Here is a 23,485-nt window from a genome sequence, read left to right as displayed (position 1 = left end):
AGATGGAAGAGGGAAATAGAAGACACGCCAAATTAGTATCTTCACATTTTGTATGAGCGTACATCATGACAAAATTTAAGGCACTCCACTTTTTTTGATTGTAGAAGTGTAGAAGATTATTAGCTTCTTTCTGAACAAATAAAAGGTTGCCTTAGGTTTTGGTGGGGTTTGGGGTTTTTTGTTGGTTTTTTGGTTTTTTTAAGACTGAAGGACTACTTAGCTATGTTTCTAAAATGTTTCTCAAACAACCACTGCAGATAAGATCACTTAACACATAGAAAACATCTCTTAATGTACTTTCATTAACTGCCTAAGTACATTCATTTTCCTTCTCCAGCACACAATCAATAAACAAATAGAAATATATTGGAAATGGGAGGGAGAACAAGAACAAAAGCCCCTCAAAATCCAAAACCAGACAAATCAATGAGGGAAAAAAACAAAACCCAACCCCCTAGGCTGGAATTCTGCATAGGCTGGAACACTCACCGCATTAGAAAGAGGAAAGGCCTACGTAAAATCAAGAAATTAAGATACCACTCATCTTAAGACCTGAAGTTAGAAGTAAGTCAGAGAAGAAAGGCGCTTCAGAAATATTTGGGTGATTTTTTCCATTTGCCATTTCCTAAATAGCTGTTAATTCCCATTTTCGAGTTTGTCAATCCAAAGGAGACTATAAACACATTTATTTTTAAAATGGTACTAGGATTCTCGTATAGCACAGCTTCAAACACTGCCTGTCAGCTTAGAAAGACCACTGTATTTTTTTAATACTTAAGGTTCAAAAGGAAGCGAAGGCAGAGGTTTCAGGAATAGACTAGACTAATTCAGCCAGAAGGGACCTACAACGATTGTCTGGTCCAACCGCCTGACCAATTCAGGGTTGACCAAAAGTTAAAGCATGTTGTTAAGGGCATCGTCCAAATGCCCCTGAAACACTGACAGGCTTGGGGCATCGACCACCTCTCTAGGAAGCCTGTTCCAGTGTTTGACCACCCTCTCGGTAAAGAAATGCTTCCTAATGTCCAGCCTAAACCTCCCCTAGTGCAGCTTTGAGCCATAGTGTAGCTACTTCTCATGTTTTCATCTCTCCTGCATTGCAACCATGCCAACGCAGTTAATTCCATACTCGTATCTGCGCACATATAAACCACAATTTATTTTTAATACTGAAGGCAACAGAGGAGTGCTTTACAAGCATCTTCTTCCCCAACTCCTAACGAGTCGGTAGTCATAACACAGGGACCACAACAAAACAGTCTCCAGGTGTGGAGCCTGACGACGGTAAGGACCATGACCAGACTCTGCAGACAAAGCACGAAGCGCGACGAGAAGGGTGGGTTAGTAGGGAAGCGTGGAAGGGGTCGCCGCCACGGCGGTCCCCCTTCCCCCGCCTGGGGAGGTCCGGAGGGGATCAGCGTGGGAGGAGCCCCCTGCCCCTCCTCCTCCCCACTGGCTCCCGCCGCCCTGTGCCGGTGACCCGGGCGCCTTTTGAAAGCCCGGCTGCGAGACCCCGGGCCGCCTCCATCAGCCAGCTCGCCGGGAAGGCAGCGAAAAAAGGGGCCGCTCCCGCCACCGCCGCCGGAGAGGGGATGAATGATTCGGGGACAGCAGGTGCCACCAGCCCCGTGATCTGCCCCACCCCCGCCCCGCTGACCGCGGGGACAGGAAAGAAGCCAAGCGCCGCAGCTCTCCCCTCCCGCCCGATCCCCTGAGGAGCAGCGAGCAGCAGAAGGCGGGGGGGGGGGGGGGGGGGGGGAGCGAGGGGGAGCGGCGCGGCGGGCGCCTCCCGTCAGAGCGCTCGCAAGGGACAAAGATGGCGCCGCGTTGCGCGCGAGCGGGACTCGCGCCCTCCCTCCCCGTCACCCCCCCCCCGCTCCCGCCGCCGCCCTCGCTCCGCCGGCCGAGCCGGCCCAGGCCCCACCTTGCCGAAGTGCGCGGCCCAGTGGATAGGCGTCCAGCCGTAGAAGGAGTCCTCGGCGGCCAAGTCGGAGCGGGGCGAGCTCTGGAGCAGCGCGCACAAGGCGGGCAGGTCCCCGTCGCGGCAGGCGCGGTGCAGGGGGAAGCGCAGGGTCAGCAGCTCCTCGCTGGAGAAACCCGCCTCGGGGCCGGCTCCCAGCGACATGGCGGGCGAGCGGGAAGGCGGGCAGGGCGGGGGGGGAAAGCGGCGAGAGGGGTGGCGGCAGCAGGGGCGAGGGGAGGGGGAATAGGAAGGAGGGGGGGGAGAAAAGAAGCGGGCGGGCGGGCGGGCCGGAGCGCGCTGTCCAGGCTGGAAGCGGCGGCGACTGCAGCTGCTGCTAGCTGCCCGAGCACAAAGGAAGCGGGGCGGGGCCGCGCGCGCCGCCCCGCCCCTCACGGGCGGAGCCGGGCGCCCCTCGGGGCGCCGAGGCGGGGGGGGGGGGAAGGGGGGAGCGCCGGCGGGGTAAGCGCGAGGCAGGGCGCGGCGGGAAGCGCGCGGCCGCCCCTTCCCCCCCCCCCCCCCCCCGGTACCCGCGAGGGGAGGGGGCGGGAGGCTGGCGCGCGCCCCGCCCGCGGCCGGTCCGTTTTTTCCGTTGCCCGAGGCGGGAGAGCTGTTGCCGCCTGAGGAGGCTGGTTTGGTAGCAGCCTCCGGAGCAGGGCGGGAGCGGCCTCCTCGACCCCGGCGCCCCGGCGGAGAGAGACGGCGCCTCTGGGCTCGACGGGGAAAGCCAGCCGGCGCCGCGGTGTTTTTTCGCTCCCCCTGCGCCGCGGGGCGAGAGGAACGGTCCGTGTTTCCGCTTCTCTCCCCACGCAGGTGAACTCCGGGGAGAGGGCTGTGCCGCGGGGCATGGAGCGTCGCGAGCGTTCCCCAGCCTTTGCTAGGGGTAGCAGAGTCGGCCTCCCTCGAGGATGCGCTGCTAGCTTTTTAACACGCCGAGTTTATCTGAACGCTATCCAATGGGGTTATTAACTCTCCAGAGCGCCTGTGGGGTTAGCAGCAGTAGTTACGGAGACGGAATGTTTGCGTAAAAGCACACAGGGCGGCAGATCCGATGGAAACAAACCATACCTCACCAAGCCCTCTTCCAGACATCAAGTACTTTTGTTCACCTGAGCAGACTCCCCCTCAACTCAAAGGGGCTGTTTACGTGTGTAATATATTTCCTTGGTTGGGGTCCTGACCTGGTATGTGAATATTCAGTTGTGGTGTTCCCATACCCCATGTAAGTGCTTTCACAGTACCTCTCGGCGCTTGGAGGTGGCTATGGGTTTGTGTTGCATAATGGATTGCAAACCAAAGGATAACCTTGTTAGTGTCTGATTAAAATGACGATGCCAAATTTTTAATTGCAACTAGAAACCAGTCCTTGAGTAATGACTCCACAGAAACTTTAGGAAACTTATGTTGGTTGCCCCTTATTGTTTTCTGTCCAAAGTATTTGTGAACTACTTTTCTGACAGTAGTAAAATTAAATTGATGGTAATGTGTTTGTATAAATCTAAGTATGTTCATGTACCCCTGAAAATTGAAGGATATTCCTTTTTCAGTATATACTATCAAGTGATGTAAGCCAGGAATTATGTTCTGGGGCAAAGACGGTACAAAGTAATTTCTGCTGAAAGTACCAAGAGACCTAGGCATTTTAAAAGCTTTTCTTTAACATCAGGTTAAATTGATCATTAAGGTATTGTGAAACATCTTTTACTTAATATAGGAGTTCTGATTTCTCAGTATGTTGGTTCTCTCTCTTACGGAAGAAAAAACAGTAGTTAGGAAAAATAAAACATTCGTAACTGGTTTTGTGCATGAGAAATGCGTATTTTGTATTGTGGTGGGTAGAAACTGAATTTATCAGTTTATCTGAAATTATTTGATTTAAATAGATTTAAATAGATTTCTTAATTACTTTTCTGATTGAGCTAGTAGTGAAATGTATAAACATGGTAGTTTTTTGGGTTGGTTTTTTTTTTTAAATAGCTTTTTATTCCATGTAATCTTTGAGGGGGAACTCTGGATTGTTGGGCTAACAAATGAATGTTAGTTTACAGCTTTTGCTGAAACTGTCCCTGATGATGTTTTTATATACTACTCGCAGCAAGTATGTATTGTGGTTCCATAGGCGTTCCTCACATTTATTTGGCTTCTTTGGATTTTGGCATAGCTAAAACTGTGTATGTACAATATCCAATCCTCAGAGATAAGATTCCAACACAAAGAAAAACACCTACCTGCAAGCAGAAAGAACTGCACCCTGGAATACAGCCCATCATAAAACGCCCTCTTGACATATGCTTCCCACAGCAAATAGTCTTTTTGTGCATATGTAAAATCTTAGAAAAGGAATTGGAATTAGAAATATGCCATGTGGGGTAATTTTTCAGTCTTCAGTGAGGTGATTAGGGAATTCATCTACTGTGGAAAGGTGCTGATACTGACTGGGTGCTTGGTTGGATTGTACTGCTCTCATGTAGAGAAGGTGCTTTCCAGAATGCTGTTGCAACAGCAAACAGATTTGGCTTAAGATTTTCCTTAAAATATCACAGTGATGGCCTCAGCTAGAAACTGTGGATTTAGACTTTAAAAATTATAGCAAAACAAAACACCTTTCTTGTGTTCTCAAAGTTTTGTTTTGATCTGGACAGTCAAGTAGTAGCATACGGCTCTCTGTACTTAGGACAAGCAGCACAAGTCTGGTATCAAGAACTATCGTATTAAGCTATGAATTCATAAAAATTATTAACTTTATATGTGGTTATATTTTTATAGCAGTATCAAGACAGAGACTATAAAGATAGTGTTGTGGTTTAACCTCAGTCGGCAACTGAGCACCACCCAGCCGCTCGCTCACTCCTCCCCCCCCCCCCCCCCCCCCGGTGGGATGGGGGAGAGAATTGGAAGAGTTGAAGTGAGAAAAACTTGTGGGTTGAGATAAAAACAGTTTAATAATTGAAATAAAATAATAATAATACTACTACACAAAGCAAGTGATGCACAGTGCAATTGCTCACCACCCGCCGACCGATGCCCAGCCAGCCCCCGAGCAGCGGACCCCCGGCCAGCTTTCCCCAGTTTATGTACTGAGCATGACGTCACATAGTATGGAATGTCCCTCTGGCCAGTTTGGGTCAGCTGTCCTGGCCGTGCCCCCTCCCAGCTTCTTGTGCCCCTCCAGCCTTCTCAGTCGGTAGAGCATGGGAAGCTGAAAAGGCCTTGACTAGTGTAAGCACTGCCTAGCAACAACTGAAACATCGGTGTGTTATCAACATTGTTCTCATCCTAAATCCAAAACACAGCACTGTACCAGCTACTAGGAAGGAAATTAACTCTATCCCTGCCGAAACCAGGACAGATAGAAAGCTTGCTTTCAGAAACTTTTGTTTTGACCTTAGCTGTCTTCTTCATTGTGCCCTTATTTAAACTATAGAGGCTTATTTCATTTCTTTTTTTTCATCTGCAAAATGGGAATAATAAAATCATGTCCTGAGTGGTGGTAAGAAGCTCAATTAATCAAAGTGCTTTGAGGTAAAAATATAACACTAGGATATGAATATACAGATGAGGAATTTCAACACTAGGAATTACTGCAGCTAATATTTGTATCCTCTAGCTGTTATTTTATCTTCACCAAAATAAAATAATACTTGGCTTCTACAAGGCTGCCGAGTTATAGATCTCAGAATAATGTGTAAAGGAGGATGAATTACAAATAAGCCCTTTTATAGATGGTGACACTAAAGCATAGGAAAGCTAAATGTTTTGGCCAGGGGAGGGAGTACTTGCAGCTACAGCAACTTTCAGTTCAGTACCTTATCCTTTGCCTTACAAAAACGTTCATCTTATGTTGGATCTGGCCTTTGTTTTCACAAGCTCTAGGAGTTCATCATCCTACATGTGCTTGTGTTTCTGGGTTATATGGGTTTTTTTTCCCCCATATATAGCTAGGCAGATGCTCACACTTTGCATCAGCATGCCTCATTTTGGGATTAAATAAGGAAGGTCCCATATGATAGAACAGTTGAAAGGAAAAAAGAAAAACAAAAAAAATGCAAACCGCAAAACCACAACTTATATTATAAAAATGGTTGTTACCAGAATGCCTAGTATTAAATAATACAGTTTCTTAGGTTGAAAACAAGCAAATTGCTGCTTACCGTGTTGTGTATAAGCATTGACATAGCCGCTCACATGTTGTTTATAACTATCATAAAAAGCAATAAATATTAAAAATGTGGGTTATAGTGAAGATGAACAAGAATTAAATATTCCTGAACTTTAGAAGATTAATATTCAAGATTTGCATGTGGTTTTTATCTCTTCCTGGGATATAGAAACTGCCATAGCAAATAAAGACAGTGGTCTATCTCGTTCCCTTATAGACACTGTCTTTACCTTCTAGCACTCCCTGCAAGACAGACAAATGCTGTTACTCCTTTTAGAAAGGGGGAAGCAGAACGCAGAGAAGGGAAGAGGCTTTAACAATGCCGTGCAGGAATTTAGCACGTGGAACTGAACCCTGGTGTCTTAAGTTTCGTGACTAGATTCCTCATTATGAGGTCAACTTTTTTTATTTCCTTGCTAGTCATCTACACCAAAAGTTCCAAAATAGAAAAGCGCAGTGCTCTCCTTATGAGACTGATCCCTTAATCAGCCTGTAGTTGGCATATGACTTGGGGAGTCACATCTGTCTCTCTTTCGCTTTTAAATTGTGAATCATTACCCAGATAAAAATATGTATTTTTTAATGTTCTGCTTTTCCATTGACTTCCTTAATATATTTTAGCAATGGGCTTCATAGGTTAATTAATTTTAGTAGGAATTAAATTTTAATTAAAAATGTTTTCTTTAACTGCTGTTGTATGTTGTGAAACTGGGGACATGGGAATTCTGGTTTTAACTTTTTTAACATTTCATTACAATTACATTATAATTCATTCTTTTGTACTTGTCTATCATTATCGTGGTTAACTTCTATACAGAACAATACAGATCTTAAAGATATTTTCGACAATCTTTCTGTCCCAAAGATCAGATACCTATAATATAAATCTGTTACGTGGTTCTAACTTCTTTCTGGATGATAGATTTGGTTTCCCTGACAAGCATAGCTGCTATTATGGTCCATTTGTACACAGCGTAAGTCAGGAAACTGACAGTCATGGGTTAAACTGTAATTTACAACCTTTTATGAAAAAAGGGAAGCAGTAATACATAACATCTCAGGTTCTCTGCATTTTCTGGTTTGTATAAAGACAGATTTTAGCATTTAATACATTTTATAAACTGAAATTCTTTAATGGAATGCAACAAATAGTATGCTTACAGTATTGTTTACACAAAAAATATGTTCCTGATTTTTTGTGACTCAGAAGAGTTCACCTATTAAATTTAGTAGCCCACATTTTTGTATATTTGAAAAAAATAGTTATTTGCAGGCCTATTTGCATGAATTTCATCCTCAGTTCTATTCCTGGTCTTTTAGAGGGAAGTGAGAGGCTTTGTTTCTGTCAGATCAAGGAGGTAGACTTCATGTTTTGTTGGGGCGTTTAACAGAACTAAATTTCCCCTAAGAAAGAAACAGAAAAAGACACAGAAGAGTTTATAGGCAAAGCGGGGTGGAAGAAGAGACTGGTTTTATTTTAGCTAAGTTTGCTTTTATGTTCTCTTTTGGCTAAAGGCTGAGAAAGAAAATGGTCTGTAAATGAGGACTTCTTGAATATTCAATAGAGTCTAACAAGTATAAATTTAGAAAGTAAATACATTATTTTAAAACCATGTTTTGTGAAAAAGAATTTGCTGGCTTACATAACTGTAATGTACTCAGCTCCTTCTCTGTGCCATTCTGATACAAATAAATTATATTTGCGCATTTTTCTTTTCAGACAGGTTGAATATGAAGCATTTTATAATTACTTGTACAGAACAAAGTCAGGTGGGTTTTTTTCTGTTGTTAAAAAAATACTGTAGAATTTCATCGAATACATCATTCATTCAAATCCTTCCATTCTTGCTGTAGCATGCTTGCATTGGTTAACACTTAGGGCTTTATTTAGTTGCCCAGACATAGATGTCTAGTGCCATTTGAGATGCCCAAGAGCGTTCTTCTTCCCTGTTGCCAGCTGCTGCTGCAGAAAGGTATCAGTTTACGCAGGTCCTCTGCCATGCCTGCACAGAGCTAGCAGGTATCTTGGGAGTCCGAAGGCTTCTTAGGCTGCATTAGGCATCTACGTTCTGACAAATGAACCTCCATAAATGTCATTTGCATGGATGTGCCCAGTCACATAAGGAGTTCCTCACATTTTGTCTGGTCCTGAATCCCATAAAACCTCCTGTCTTTGGAGGAAGTTGTCACAGAATTGCTGGCTGCCTCCTCTATTATGCCTGAATCCAGTTCTGGGTCTGCGGGGCATTATACTAGCTGCTTGTGTTTCAATTTGTTTTCCTATCTAGAATCTTTGAGGGGGATTTTGCAAAAGGACAAACTTACTCAAACATTATTCATCACTATTTTTTTTCCTTCCCCCCCCCCCCCCCGAAACTCTCAGTGAACTGTCATGGAAATAAAACATTTCTTTAGATGCCATGAATTTATTTTAGCAATGGTGGAAACTTTCCATTGTTTTCCTAGTATAAATAGACTCTGACTCATCATTTTCCGGGACTAGTTCAAAGATTAGGTTTACTTCCTATTTTTGGTTAAATTAAACCACACCTGAGTGGTGTACCACTGGAAGTATGTTGTTCTTATCTGGATTTTTTGCTGCCTTCACCTTTCTTCAGTGAAGACCAAGTGTTCTGTTGCGATCACTCCTAAAACAGAATAGGAAATAAACTTTATTCTTTCAGATGGAAGTCATTGGCAGAAAGAGCTGAAACATTTTGTAAAAATTAATTTAATAAACTTAAAAGCATTAGTGCTTAAGCGCTCAAACTAAGTTTGCATAGTATGTGAGGCCTCTGAAGGCACAAAGATCAGAAAATTAATAGCAGCAGTAGCTGCTAACATGGAAAAAAAGCCATGAGTGGAAAACCAGTAAACTGAAAGTCCTTTATCCTCCTTTCCAGTCCTCAGTTCTCAGAGTTTTGTCTGGCAAGGAAAGCAGGGAATCTGTCTGACTTTCAAATAATTACTGATGTATTACTCCATTGCAGGCTAGTAGCAAAGAGCAGCTGCGCCCCGTACCCAGAGCCAACTTCTCCCATTCCCATCCCCCATTTCTGACTGCCTTCCCTGGAGAAAGCTATCTCACTATTAAATAAACTAGGGTTGGGTTGCAAGACAAACCGACATTTCATTAGAAAAATATTTACTCATGCATAAAGAAGCCTTTTTTAAAAACTTCACTACTTAGGAGACGATGCGATTTTGTAGGTAATAAATAAAACCAGATTTGTTACACTACAGTTGTAAAGCTGCCATCTTTTATGAGCCTGGGAAGAGTGACCTTATTCGTCATAAGGCTTTGTCAGTTCTGCCTCCATGCAACTACTCTCTTCTTGGTGCGTGTGAGTCATCTGGACCATGCTTAACCGAGAGGTCTAGTGCCTAAAAAGTAAGGGAGTTAATTATAGTTGTTGGCTTTTTGACAAACTACCCTTCTTTTTCCCACGTTCCTTACCAGTTTTAACTGAAAATTAACATTTCTTGAGAGACAAAATGCCAAAAAAAACATAGTTCTGTAAGAAATCAATACCAAACCGTTTGCATTTCCCATTTATATTGAGCCTGAAGCACAGCAATAGAAAGGTCCTTCAATCCCCTCATCTTCAAAAGTAGGAGTTCTCGGGAGAGTTACAGGACTGCCAAAAGTTCATGATATCTCCACTTATCTTTACATTTAAGATGAATGTAAACCCGAATTCCTGACAACTTGCATTCAGTAAATAACTTTTATCTGAAAAAGCGCACGAATGTGTGGAGGAGTCTTGCTCAGGTTCCTGTTTAAATAATTGACACGGTGACTCCCTGAATTCCTCCTGATATTTCATTAGAGATGCTGTCTTCCTCCGCTGTCATGCAGTGGTAAGTAGTTGCCCACTGTTCAGCGATGGGGGAAGCGACACGTTCATGTCATTTGTGTTGTGCTCTGAGGTATTTTTGAGGTGTAAGGAATGCGAAGGATACCATGAAAACGTCAGCGCACTCGCACCCAGAGGAAGGTTACAGTAGAGCACTGCACATTGCGACTCCGGGAATCTGGTATGGCATCCGTGTAATTGCGCATAACAAACCTTCCACACCAAACCAGACTTTCTTCCGTTAAGAACCCCATTATCCATAATTACTCCGTGCACAATTTTGTTTTGCAGTTGAATGGAAGCTTGAAGCAGTACATTATGTAATATTTATTCAAATGTTAAATGAAACAACCACCAAATCAGTAGCTCGATTGCATCTACGTGGATGTGGAGTTAATGAATCATGTCATAATTTTACAGTTCAATAATCGGGAAATCTTTCCATGGAAAAATATTTAATAAAGGGGAAGATGCCATACCCTCTTCCAAAGAGAACAAACAAAAATCTTGAGAAAAGTGAAGAGTGTGAAATGTCTGTGTCTGAGCCTGGCAAGTGTTCTTGAAACCTGCACCCTGTTCAGTGAGATTAGATGCTTGTATTTGAGAGGTTTAGTCCTTACTCATTTAAGAAGGAGCATGCTCCTCCCCAAAACGTGATTTAATAAAGCAATTGTAGCACCATCTTTTTGTCAAAGAGGGTGGTGCCTCGTGTTTCAGTTGTTCATGAAAGGGAGTGAAAAGACTAAGCAGCCTGTGTTAACAGAATAGGTTTCTATTTTAGCTAGCATCGTATGAAAGGAGCCATCTTGTGGTTGTCTCTTTTGCAATAAAATGTTGCTGTAATAGTGCCTTGAAAAGCTGAAGTTAAAGATGCGTCTATACTTCTGTGATAATTTTTCTTCTACTTGTTTAGAAACGTTACCTTTTGAGTAAAACTTGACACGTACTTCATTATACGTGTTTTCACTCAGAGAAATCTTTTCATTCTATCAGATTTCTGATTCTACCAAATCTTCAGAATTAAAATACCACATCTATCTATTCATACGGGATTAAACTTGATATGTTCAGTCTGTGTCCCCTACTAGTCAATCCACCCCAATATTTGCTAGTCCTCTGAGCTCTTGCTCAGAGCTCTAATCTGCACTCTTGAATTTTGCTTTAAACTGCAATCAACAGCATATCCTCTGAAATGTGACTCTTAGTAGAACTGCTTCCTAAATGAATACTAAAAGTGATTTATTTTTTTTAAATGATTTTCATTAAAATGTGATCCCTGGGAACTCTGTGCATTCCAGGCACAAAAGTGAAGCATCCCTGTCCTTTGCTCCTGGACTTCAAACTTGACTTGGAGGGACAACGTTTAGATGATACATCAGTCTGATTTCTTCACCTCTTTGCTGATACACAATGGCACTTACCAGTTTTAGAGTTTGATTAATCCACACAATCCTGAGTAGATGTCAGCAAATTTATTTTATATAGATTAGCTCACTGACGCTTGTATCAATTTAATTAAGTATATTTTTAAAAAAGCAATCTTAGTTAAACCAAAAGTTATGTATAAACACAAGCCTCAGTCATAATTTGTAAAGTTCTATTTCCTTAATAATACTGAATAATGTTATGTGTGATTCAACTTGGATAGCCATCTATCTACTGCAGTTGTTAATAACTAAATGTAACATCAAGGCCAAGGATCACCATCATTTGCTGAAAATATAGAAAAATGTTACAAGTTTGATTGGATTGCTATTTGTCTAGAATATTGATTGAAGCCAAAAACGTATGAAATCTGTAGTTTCTGGTAAATTCATTTACATATTGCAACTAGCAGGCAAAGTCTTACTTTAGAAAGTGCTATTTGAGGTTTATTGTATTCCTTGGAGTTGAAGAAAAGACTGTTCTAGGAAAATGCAAACCTGGAACTGGGGTTTGAAGTGAGGCTAATAGTTATTCCTGCTGGAATGGGAGGTAGACTGAGAAAAGGAGAGGTGGGATTAGTAATAGTTTTTACTACAGCTGGTTTGGGAAGACAATGTAAATTATTTTGGGAAAGTATTTGAGCCATTGGATTAAAATCAGACCTGATAGAATTTTCAATCAGAGAATACCAATTAACTGGGGAAAAATCCAACTTTTTGACTAAAAATGTGTGGGGGGGGTTCATTCAGAATATGCTTTCTTTGCTTTAAAACTGGAAGTGTAACATTTTTAGATGAAAATCTGGTTTCTTTAGAATTATTAAAATAGTTCAAAACATCAAATTCAAAATGAAATGTTTTTAAATTGTTAAATAAGATGCTTAAGTTGCTTTTCATTTCTTAAGCTTTTAATGATATTTTTACTTTTTCTCCCCAAGTAAAGAGAAGACTTTAAAAAATGACATTTTTCTTGAGATGGAAAAATTATTTCCAGTGTCACTCTACATAAGATCAAAAAGTCAGATGGCATCTCACTGTTTGAGAAAATTACTTCATTGAACGAAACACCATGGTTGTAGATATCATAAGTAGAGAAATCAAAGGTATCATACCATGTAAGATTTTGACATAATCTTCACGTAAGATTATGTTTGAACTGATGTAAGCAACAATAATTCTCAGACATAATCATAGATCTTTACTTTCTATTGTAATTACTGTTCTCTATCTTGCATCTAGTAAGGGAGACACAGTCTCTGTAATGGAAGAAATAGGAGAGGATTCTTGCTTAGGAAATAAGTTAAAAGCAAGTGAATGAAACTATCTTCCCTCCAGAAGTGATGCTGGTATGACAGCAGTGATTGTTCTGAGCACTGGAATAAGAGAGACAAAATATATATGGGATTATTTTTGACACAAATAATCTGCTGCTATATAGGAAAGTAAGCCTTTAAATGTACAGGATTCTGAAAGATAATGGATTAAACATAACAATTAAAATAATAGTGGTTGCATAGTTAACCTGCCTCATTTCCGTACCTGTTAGGATGCAGAAAGTCTCCTTCAAAAAATTGAGTCTCTGTGCATCTCTGAAGACAACCACCCCAGGCATCAGGAACTGCAGCCTGACCTCTGTCTCTACATATTTGAGAGGGACTTGAAGCAAAAGCTTATTTTTTTGTATGTTTCCGCAAAAACATGGATTTACTTTGGTGAAACTGAAATCGGACGTAGATCCCAGACTGATGCAATTGTGCAATTTTTTGATGTTAAGAAGTGTAAAAGTCAAGAGTTTTGGCAATTGTAGTATATTCTGAGGAGAATAAATACGCATTCTAAGAAATGTGGAATGTAATGAAGTTAAAAGAGGATGAAATGTGAGAATGGACTGCTTGGAAGAGAGTACATTTTTAAAGTATAACCTGCCCTCTAATGTCTAAACTCTACGAAAACTGTTGAAAAGTATCAGTGTATCCTCACTTAACAGAACTGAACTGAGTTTATTAGAATTTATTATTATAAGTTATTATATATATTTTATATATTATATATAATATATAAAATAGAATATATATAATATAATATAATAATTATATTATTATTTATTATTAGAAGTTTATTAGAATTACCTGGATTCAACTTTGAGAAATTTCTTGTTGCTAGGTGAATTTGTAGTCATAGATACGTTTTTTTACCGAGGTCAGCTCGTCCATATTAATAAACAAGAAGTAGGGTAAGATTTTCCCTAGGAATAAATCAGTGCCGTCCACTGTTTATGGAAGGCTTATAGCAGGTCAGCCTTAAAGGTACCTTTGTACTTTGTGTAGATTTTTTTTGTTCCTATTAACTGGGATTACACTGAGTTTGCAGTCAGAAATTGTTTTACTCAAAACAGTAAGGAAGGCATTTTTGAACTGTACTGTGAAATAGTTAAATGGCAGAATCTGGCTGGAAGAGAATGTTGTAATGCCATCATCTGGAAATTCATCCAAACAAGAAACTATTTGTCTCCCTGCTTCTTTCTCCACTTTGGCATATTGAATGAATGTCTAATTTACTTGATTGAAACCTTTTGCTTCACTAGTAAACTACTGATTTGCTAAAAATAAAATCCTTTTGGTACAGAGAGACTTTTCATACATCTATGCAGGAATATGAGCTCTGTTTGTACCCTGAAAAGCTTTCGGATATCATATGCATGGTACTGAATATACAGCGTGAGAGCCTGGTGGAAGTTAGTCAGTGATATTTCCCGTGAATTCACCTCCAGATGAGTGTTGTCTCTTTTTGTCATTTACTTTGGTATTGTATTATAACAGAGGACTATTTATTCCTTTTTCTTTTTATAAGACTTTAAATTTGATCTTGAGAAGCATAGCATATTTTTTACCATGTCCAGTAGATGCTAGACATCATTTAAACCAGCTAACCGCTGCTAAAAGCCTATTGAACACCCTCGGTTCTTGCAGACGCCAGCCTGTCCTTCACCAGTGCCATCTCTTCTGCAATGTCGAAGTCCAGGTTCTGATCTAATTGGAATGAGGTGAATTTTCACTGACCTCACCAAAATAACAGAACAGCTTTAAACTAAAATACTGACTTTGTTAATTAGATTGGTAATTTTACTAGATAAATCTGTGCCAGCGATAACTAGTTGGCTGGACTGAAGAAACAGTTACAGCACAAATTCAGCTATGTAGTCTGTTGCTGTGAAGACCTTGCCTTATGTGCAACTTGAGTACATTTTCCCCTGTCTGCTAGGCATATTAGAATACTTTCTGAAATAACACGGTTCTGAGCAGAAAGTACCAAGAGTAAACGCTGGCCTGAAAGCAAAAGCTTTAGGCGGTGCAAACCAGCATGTTAACCTGGAAGCATCTCCATGTAGTAGTTTTTATTCTAGCAGATGCTCTCACTCCAGCTGTAGTAGCGACATTCTTGTATCAAAATCTAGTATCCTAACATGCAGATATTCTTTTTATTGAGCGGACTTTCTCTGACAGATACACGGACATTTTAGGGAGAAAAGAAGATGTGTTTTGTTTAGTTTTGGTGCTGCCATTCTGAAGAAGTTTGTGAAATTAAACCTAGCAGGCTTTATGGAGCATCTTACAAGGAAGCTTAAACCACAGCCATTATTTATATCAACATAAAGTAATTGTGTCACCCCAAAGGAGTGGCAATGTGTTATTTTAAGCAATCAGACAGGACATGAGAGACTGTCTGATAGCACATGTTGGCATGAAAGTCAATGCTGAAATTTTTAGCCGTGCCAGGTTTTAAAATGACAGATAGCACCGTGTCTAAAATGTGTTATCTTTTTTGAAACACATGTAATTTTCTCCCTGCGTGGGGAATAATTGTCTGCTTATCACAGTAATGAAATGGATGACCAAACTTGCAAATCAGCTTTGACTTTCAATTATTTGAGGAATATCCAAGTAGTTAGGGTACCAGCCTGCATTATGGTAGAACAGGTTTGGTTCATCCACTGTTACAGATTTCTTACATTATCCTGGATAAGACACACTGGTCCAGATCCACAAAGGCTTCTTGCTCCTATTGATAGCAGCTGAAACCCACTTCAAATAGCAGTTACTTTCTTAAAAACTTTTGTGGGTCTGCACCTAGGTCCATATTCATTGGGAAAACAAAGTCTAGGAGAACTGCTGGGACTCCATATTTCCCCAAGGTTTGTGAGGCTAAGTATAATTTATGTGATGTGCTCAGCTACTACAAAAGCTGGGGGCATAGAAATACATAAACAAAAGCTTACGAGTTTCTCCAATACATCAAGCATGAAAAATCTTTGATACTAAAGCTGTAACGTATTCATATCATAAGGCATATTACCACTGCAAAAAAAGGACAAACAAACAAAGTACAAGCTAGAAGTCTGTTGTATGTTTGGGAAATGCTTTGGTTTTTTTCCTCAATGAAATGCTAGGAAAATAAAGCCTTGTGTGTGGATAAGAGCCATTTGGCTCAAATAACCCCAAAATTTGGTGCTATAAGCAAATTGGTATTGAAAGAATTCCAGGCAGTTGTGATACATACAGTCATACAAAACAATAGTTCTTTGCTTTCTGCAAGTGTGACATTATGTGAAATCTTGGTAATAGGAGGTAACATTTATTAACCTGTTTTCTTAGCTTAATGCAATTTATGATTTGTGTTCAAGTTTAATAAATCATAACCTAAACAATTAATTGTTCACCTGTATGTCAGAATTAAGCAGGAATATTTTTTGACTTTTAAATAATCGTATTTCTGATTTTTTTTTTCTATGTGTGACCTTGAACTTGTGGATTCCTGTTCTCTCACCAGGTGATAGCTATTCTCCGAAGGAAAAGCGGCACTGTCGCGTTTTCTCCTCTTCTAGAAGTATTTCTGCTGCCTTTTGAAGGGAGCAACGTTGGTGACTAATTACTAGCACTCACCTCACTGGAGCTGAGATTAAGGCCCATCAATTTTGGAGGTACATATGGTGTAAGATGTATGTGATGCTCCTTCCCCCAGCATCGCTACTGGCTAGTTCAGGCAGTCCAAATTCAGCATACTGGCTGTTTTGAATTCCCATCTAAAAAGATTTACACTGTGGCACTCTTCTGGTCTACATCCAGTTTGCTCTTGTCCAGCTGCCACTACGATGGATCAAGTGGATCCATATCCACTCTTGGGGGAGGCCAGGGAGAAAATCTGCTGCTTAAAACTGCTCACTCTGACTTGGGATTCCCTTACACTCCCCACGCTGCACTATAGATGAGCCAAGGCACCTATTTGGGTTTAAAAATATCCAAGATTAGATGTAGTGCTCGACCTAATCAGTTTGTAGAACTAGCGTGTAGTTTTTGATGGTACTTGACTGAGAAATCAAGTTCATCCCTTGTATAACAACAGAAAGGGCAAAGACAGCAGCAGGAATACAGTGTTGAGAATCACTGCCCTGCCAGTCTGTCTCAGCCTTGACCAAAGACTGAAATCTTTACGGTTCATTGTCAATGTCAGATCAACCTTCAGTTTTCACCAAAAATGCTAAAAAAAAAAAAAAGGATGCACGCCACTGTTGATGTTTTTAAGGATTCTAGACTAAATGTGATGAGGTGTGTGACCTCAGAAGTCAAAGTTATGCACATACCATGCGTATTTGGAACCTTATCTGGGAATATGCATGCTTTCCAAAATGTTTAGGGGTTGGGATGGAAAGAGAGTGTATTTCACCTTTTCAGTTTTGGGGAAAAGCTTAACTAAAACTGGAATATGAATTCAGAAATTCACTGGGGAATTGTAAGGATAATCAGGGATCAGGCCTATAGTGCATTTAGAAGCAGAGCTTCTGAAGGGAGATGTAGCTAGCAGACAGTTTGGGAATGGGCACAGTGCTAGAGTCTCAAATTAATGGGATGTCTCCTGGAAATGAGAATCAGGAAGGAAAATCCTAATGATTGTTTGAGCCTAACTTTATGTTTCTCACCTCTAGCCACCTATCCGGACCATTCTGACCAAACGCTAAAGAGCTCTGCCAGGGCAGGTCTTGTGTAATAAGTTCCTTATCCAAGGTCAGTGAAGACAGAGGGGGAGGAGGTGCTCCAGGCGCTGGAGCAGAGATTCCCCTGCAGCCCGCGGTGAAGACCGTGGTGAGGCAGGCTGTCCCCCTGCAGGAGGGGACATGGAGGTTAATGGTGGAGCAGATACCCACCTGCAGCCCATGGAGGACCCCATGCTGGAGCAGGTGGATGCCCGAAAGAGGCTGTGACCCCGTGGGAAGCCCGCACTGCAGCAGGCTCCTGGCAGGACCTGTGGACCCATGGAAAGAGGAGCCCACGCTGGAGCAGGTTTGCTGTCAGGACTTGTGACCCCGTGGGGGACCCACGCTGGCGCAGTCTGTTCCTGAGGGACTGCACCCCATGGAAGGGACCCGTGCTGGAGCAGTTCGTGAAGAACTGCAGCCTGTGGGAAGGACTCATGCTGGAGAAGTTCGTGGAGGACTGTCTCCTGTGGGAGGGACCCCACGCTGGAGCAGGGGAAGAGTGTGAGGAGTCCTCCCCCTGAGGAGGAAGGAGCGGCAGAGACAACATGTGATGAACTGACCGCAACCCCCATTCTCTGTCCCCCTGCGCCACTTGTGGGGGAGGAGGTAGAGAACTTGGGAGTGAAGTTGAGCCCGGGAAGAAGGGGGGGGGGGAAGGTGTTTTAAGATTTAGTTTTTATTTCTCATTACCCTACTCTGATTTGATTGGTAATAAATTAAATTAATTTTCCCCAAGTCGAGTCTGTTTTGCCCGTGACGGTAATTAGTGAATGATCTCTCCCTGTCCTTATCTCGACCCACGAGCCTTTCGATATATTTTCTCTCCCCTGTCCAGCTGAGGAGAGGAGTGATAGAGCGGCTTTGGTGGGCACCTGGCATCCAGCCAGGGTCAACCCACCACAATATGAAAAGGCGTTATCTTATTAATCATTCAGTTGTGCCTTTCCCTCCAGTGTTCTCTTTAGGAGCACAGCTGTTGTCTTGGGCTAAGTTATACTGAGTCCTTTGTGGTTCACTTTATCCCTTGGTGACTTCATCTGCCATGAGATTGCCTGTATCGCCAGAGCACCTACAATTTTCTTCCAATATTCTAGTCATTTTAATACTAAAAGGATTCTCCATAGGTCTGTGAAATGTACCCTTATGCTGACCATCATTATGTTTCCCTTCCCTTCCAATACTTTCTAACATTTTTCATTGGTTTGTCTTTTAAACGCTACTCTTAACAAGTGTGGCTGAGATTAAACAGAAACATTGTTCAGAGAGAAAAGGGCTTCTGGTGAAACAGATGTCACTTGGAGGACTATATATTCCCTTCCCTTGGCAACTGACACAGATTCTGGCTAACTTATCAGTGGGCATCCTGCCCTCCCAACAGATGGTCAGAAGTGCGGAGAGCCAAAAGCCCATCTATGGACGTGGGATATGTTGAAGAGTGTACGTCTAGACACAAATGTTGAGCGAGCTTTTTAGACTGAACTTCTGTGCCCGCAGTCAATCTAGAGGAAAGGACAGCTTTTTAATAAAGGAACATTCTGCGTCGACATATGGCTGCTTCGGTGTTTAGAGTGGCTGATAGTTATGGGAGGGTTGGGGAGAGGGAGATCATGAAGTAATCAGCATATTAGAAGAGTCACTCCATTTTTGGTTTCTTTCTATTGGGAATATCTAGTCAGATACCAAAACACAGTTCTTCTGGTTCAGCTGAGTTTCACAAAATTAGTTTAGGAAGTTGGAGAAATCTGACGTACAGTTGCTCAGAGAAACATATGTAGCCTTAGAACAGAATTTCACATGTGTTTTAGTAGAAAATTGAACTTGTTTTCTTATGGCTTTGTCATATTTGCCAACAACTGTAAGAATCAGAGACATTTTTGTTGTCACAAAACCATCTCACAAAATACCCAAGTTGCCACATGGATGAGTGAGAACAGTTTGTGTGGCTTCTTATAGTCATGCTTAGGAACCTGACTAGTTCTTAGTAGGTTTTTAGAGGAAAGGTAGTGACCTATGCTACTGTAGCTGGGCAAGGAAATGTGTATTGCAACAAGGATAAATATATATTTAATTAGGTCAAGATTTTTGCCTTACATTTTCCTACAGCTAGAAATGCTCGCTAATATACAGTCTGTACTTTACACGTGATCTGCCTTTGCCCATATCTGTTGAACTCTTACCCATCTGAACTTAGAAATCAAGCAGGTTTAAATCAGTTGCCTGGCGCATTAGATAAAGGCATAGCAAACTGTGATAAACACTTAAAAGAAATGTACTGGTTAATATTAAGAAATTGATGGAGATTTATATGAGTCAAGGCAACTCAGCTGCAGAATTTGTATGTTTTTTGCATAAGTGTAAGGGAGGAGTTGACTTTAGCTTTGAAGGAAAAAACAGAGGCAGGGATTAATGAACTGAGAGAGGGACGGAGTGTTTTCGTGTGAGATGAGAAACTGAAGGAACTGGCTTGTTGGTTGCCTTGCCCTGAGAAGAATGTTACAGGTGCTTGCATGCCCTGGAGCATGAGCCCATACAAAACAGAGGCAACAGTCAGTCTTCACTCTGCATCATGAGTGCATTCAGACAGCTTCTGAAGATCGCCTTTTTTGTGGCAAATGGGAAAGTTCATCTTTAGGTAGTTCATGCTCTGGCAGAAATGATACCAAATGAAACAAGAATTTGGTAGTGTATGCACTTTCCCATGGAGGATTGGCTAGAGACTGTTGGGATGGTTCACTTACAAGTCGTAATAAACAGCTTATCAGTTAATAATTATTTTCACTCACTACCAAGACTGTTTTGGTGACCAAGGGCTGAAAAGTCATCTATCGCGTTGTCATTCACCTATACTTTTTGGATCCAGTTCCACCCTGCTTTCACATCGATCCCCCCTTATACTTTTCATTATAATTCCTGAGTATTTTAAATTATGTCATTTTTTAGAGTGGCCAAAATCATATGCCCTGGTTTTTTTGTAACTTGATTCTCTATGGATGTGTTATTTGACTGCATACACGTGCTTCTGTAGTTGATGATTATAAGGTCCATCACCGAGTGAGCTTGCTAGCAGTGTGCATTCAGTAGCACTCCTCATTAGCTGATTCATAAAAGCACAGTTTTTTTGGTTCTTTGTACATTGTACTGGTGTGAAGTGCCCCGTGAACTCAATACCAGCTTTCTGGTATTTACCAGCCTGTTTTCTGTTCTCTTTTAGTGCAGCTAAAAATTACTTTGACTAAATACTAGCTGATGCACAGTCTCATGAGCAACATGAGATTTGCTTATTAATAATATTTTATTTAAATAATGAAATTCACAATGATGTTGAATTATGGTGCTTGTTTCAGAAATGTTTTCAAGCTCCTTGTCTTTCTAATATTTAAAGAACATGCCGCGGGTGTAAGGAAGGGGAGGACATAGCCTAACTGACTGGGTAGAAAAGTACGTCTTTGTGTTAGCACTGTGAAAAAGGCCTAATAAGGGACTTAATCAAGAGACTGCAGAAGCCAAAGGCTCTCCAAGATCGACAGCCTTGGTATGGGGCTATTGTGTACTGTTTTAGAGCTGAGGCATTGTGTTTGCTATTCTGATGGAGCCCTGCACGGGGGTATGAATGGGAAAATGGAAGCCAATGCCAGTTCCTGTTATTTTTTTTCTGTACGAGAGTCTGTTAGCGATTTGCCACGCACCCTGGAGTCCTACCGTCACGTGGGCTTGTTTCCTGCCCGTGCCTCTGCCATGATATTTTCGCCATCCCTTGTTCATCATTCTCTCCTGGCCCCTCTGCCGCACCTGTGAGCTTTTGAACTGCTTCATGCATCTGGAACAGTTTGTCAGACTCTGGGCAGTAGTTTTTCTCCCTCGGGAAATCTGTGGTTCCATGCTGTATGAAGAAATCTGGCTGCCTTCCAGCCAGCATGGCTTTGCACAGTAAAGTGTGTACACACGAATACCGAAGTGAGCACTTAAGTAAATCCCCAGAAGAAATCTTTGGGAGTGTTACCTGGGTGAGGGCTGGGTGACTTATATCTTATGATTGGGGAGGCATATTTCACAATTCAATAATTACCTGCTACCAGATCTGAATCTATCTAGTTTTTAAGGGGTTGTCGAATTTTTATTCTTTCATGTTATGCAAGAAAGGAAGAGTTTTCATCCTCATTTACTGACCTAAGTTAAATACTACCTTCATTAATAGAGAAATTCATAGGTTTAAGTTACAGAAAAATTAATCTGATAGCCATTCATACTACTGCCAGGTCATTAGAAGGAATCTCACGACACTGATTTTTGGTAGTTAACAGCACACGTGTCACAAGCTGCAGATGCAGGTGCACACCGAGAAGTCAGACATACACCTACCACCTATAGGAGTGTTTTAGCCACTGGGCTATAGGCCAAGTTGAGGACAAAAGCATTCATCATTCCTGTTGAAGCTTAGCCACTATGTGGCATGGGAAGCCTGAGGAGAATCTTAAGTGCTATACCTTCAACTTGGGGGCAGTGGGAAAAATGGCCATTTTTAAAATGTGTGGGTTCAGATTTACGTGAATTCTACATAGAAAATAACCTGGCCGTCTTTGAGTCTGACTATGTAAGAGCAGCGCTCACAAGACCCTGCCTGTTTTCCCCACTTAGAAGCTTCTAGCTTATCAAATTATCATACAGTCATTCAGTTAGCAAATGCATCATGTCAATGAACAAATATTAATTGAATATACTTACGCATGTTACCATGGTTAATTCTACATACTTATCATAGAACTGCTGGTTCTATAAAGGTTCTTCATGGTTAATTTGTATTCCACATCTAATGCATAATACAGAATTTTGCTTTCTTATTTGTAAACAGAACAGTTGGGACTCAGGGTGGACTTAAGAGAGCCACTGGCTCTGCCATCTCATGACAGTTTGGTCTCAAGTTAATGCTCAGGTTAGAAGATGCAGGGCTGCTAACCTTCATGATTCTATTGCAACGTTTGTCATTTTCCTTAAAACTTCAGCCTCTTGTTGGACTTCAGCAAAGCACTCAATGCTGTTTCCCACAGCCTTCTCCTACACAAACGGGCAAGATACAGATTGGATGGGTGGTCTGCGAGATGGGTAGGAAATTGGCTAATAGGTTGCACTCGGAAGGTGGTGATCAATGGTTTTTACTCAGGCTGGAACCCTGCCACAAGTGGGATCCCCCAGGGATCGATGCTGGGCCCTGTGGTGTTCAACATCTTCATAAATGTGGAAGAAGGGGCAGGCGACTCAAGAAGAGTACAGGGATCTCGTTAGGTCGTGCAGAGAAGAAATGAGAAAGGCAAAAGCCCAGCTAGAACGCAATCTGGCCGCTGTCGTTAGAGACAACAAAAAAAGCTTTTACAAATATATTAATGACAAGAAGAGAGCCAAGGAGAATCTCCATCCTTTATTGGATGCGGGGGGGAACATTGTCACCGAGGATGAGGAAAAGGCTGAGGTACTCAATGCCTTCTTTGCCTCAGTCTTTAACAGGCAGACCAGTTATCCTCAGGGTACTTGGCCTCCCGAGCTGGAAGACAGGGACGGCGAGCAGGATGAACCCCCCATAATCCAAGAGGAAGCAGTCAATGACCTGCTACGCCACCTGGACGCTCACAAGTCTATGGGGCCGGATGGGATCCACCCGAGAGTGCTGAGGGAGCTGGCGGAGGTGCTCGCCAAGCCACTCTCCATCATTTATCAGCAGTCCTGGTTAATGGGGGAGGTCCCGGACGACTGGAGGCTTGCCAATGTGACGCCCATCTACAAGAAGGGCCGGAAGGAGGATCCGGGGAACTACGGGCCTGTCAGCCTGACCTCGGTGCCGGGGAAGATTGTGGAGCGGTTCATCTTGAGGGCACTCACAAGGCATGAGCGGGACAACCAGGGGATCAGGCCCAGCCAGCATGGATTCATGAGAGGCAGGTCCTGCTTGACCAACCTGATCTCCTTCTATGACCAGGTGACCCGCCTAGTGGATGAGGGAAAGGCTGTGGATGTGGTCTGCCTGGACTTCAGCAAGGCCTTTGACACCGTCTCCCACAGCAT

General features: G+C 42.2%; 1 protein-coding gene and 1 long non-coding RNA gene across 5 annotated transcripts in view; one reads left to right on the top strand and one right to left on the bottom strand.

The window, feature by feature from the left end:
- The window catches only part of ANKRD10 (ankyrin repeat domain 10), a 38,572-nt gene extending 36,424 nt beyond the window's left edge, over positions 1-2,148 (bottom strand). For all 3 annotated transcript variants that reach the window (XM_076360930.1, XM_076360937.1, XM_076360947.1), the window contains exon 1: positions 1,925-2,148. In XM_076360930.1, the coding sequence (XP_076217045.1) occupies positions 1,925-2,125 (201 nt within the window). In that variant the 5' untranslated portion in view covers positions 2,126-2,148. The remainder of the gene's footprint in view (positions 1-1,924) is intronic.
- On the top strand, positions 1,972-18,158 carry LOC143171855 (uncharacterized). 2 transcript variants are annotated; one of them, XR_012997229.1, is made up of 4 exons: positions 1,972-2,032; positions 7,840-7,889; positions 16,228-16,378; positions 17,381-18,158. It is a non-coding gene; the product is annotated as an uncharacterized LOC143171855 (long non-coding RNA). The 2 variants fall into 2 exon arrangements; XR_012997226.1 differs by having other exon boundaries at positions 2,013-2,072.
- Positions 18,159-23,485: the final 5,327 nt, after the last annotated feature.

This window comes from Aptenodytes patagonicus, chromosome 1 (assembly GCF_965638725.1).
Source record: "Aptenodytes patagonicus chromosome 1, bAptPat1.pri.cur, whole genome shotgun sequence".
NCBI classification, from domain to species: Eukaryota; Metazoa; Chordata; class Aves; order Sphenisciformes; family Spheniscidae; genus Aptenodytes; species Aptenodytes patagonicus.
This window is presented reverse-complemented; position numbering and strand designations above follow the sequence as displayed.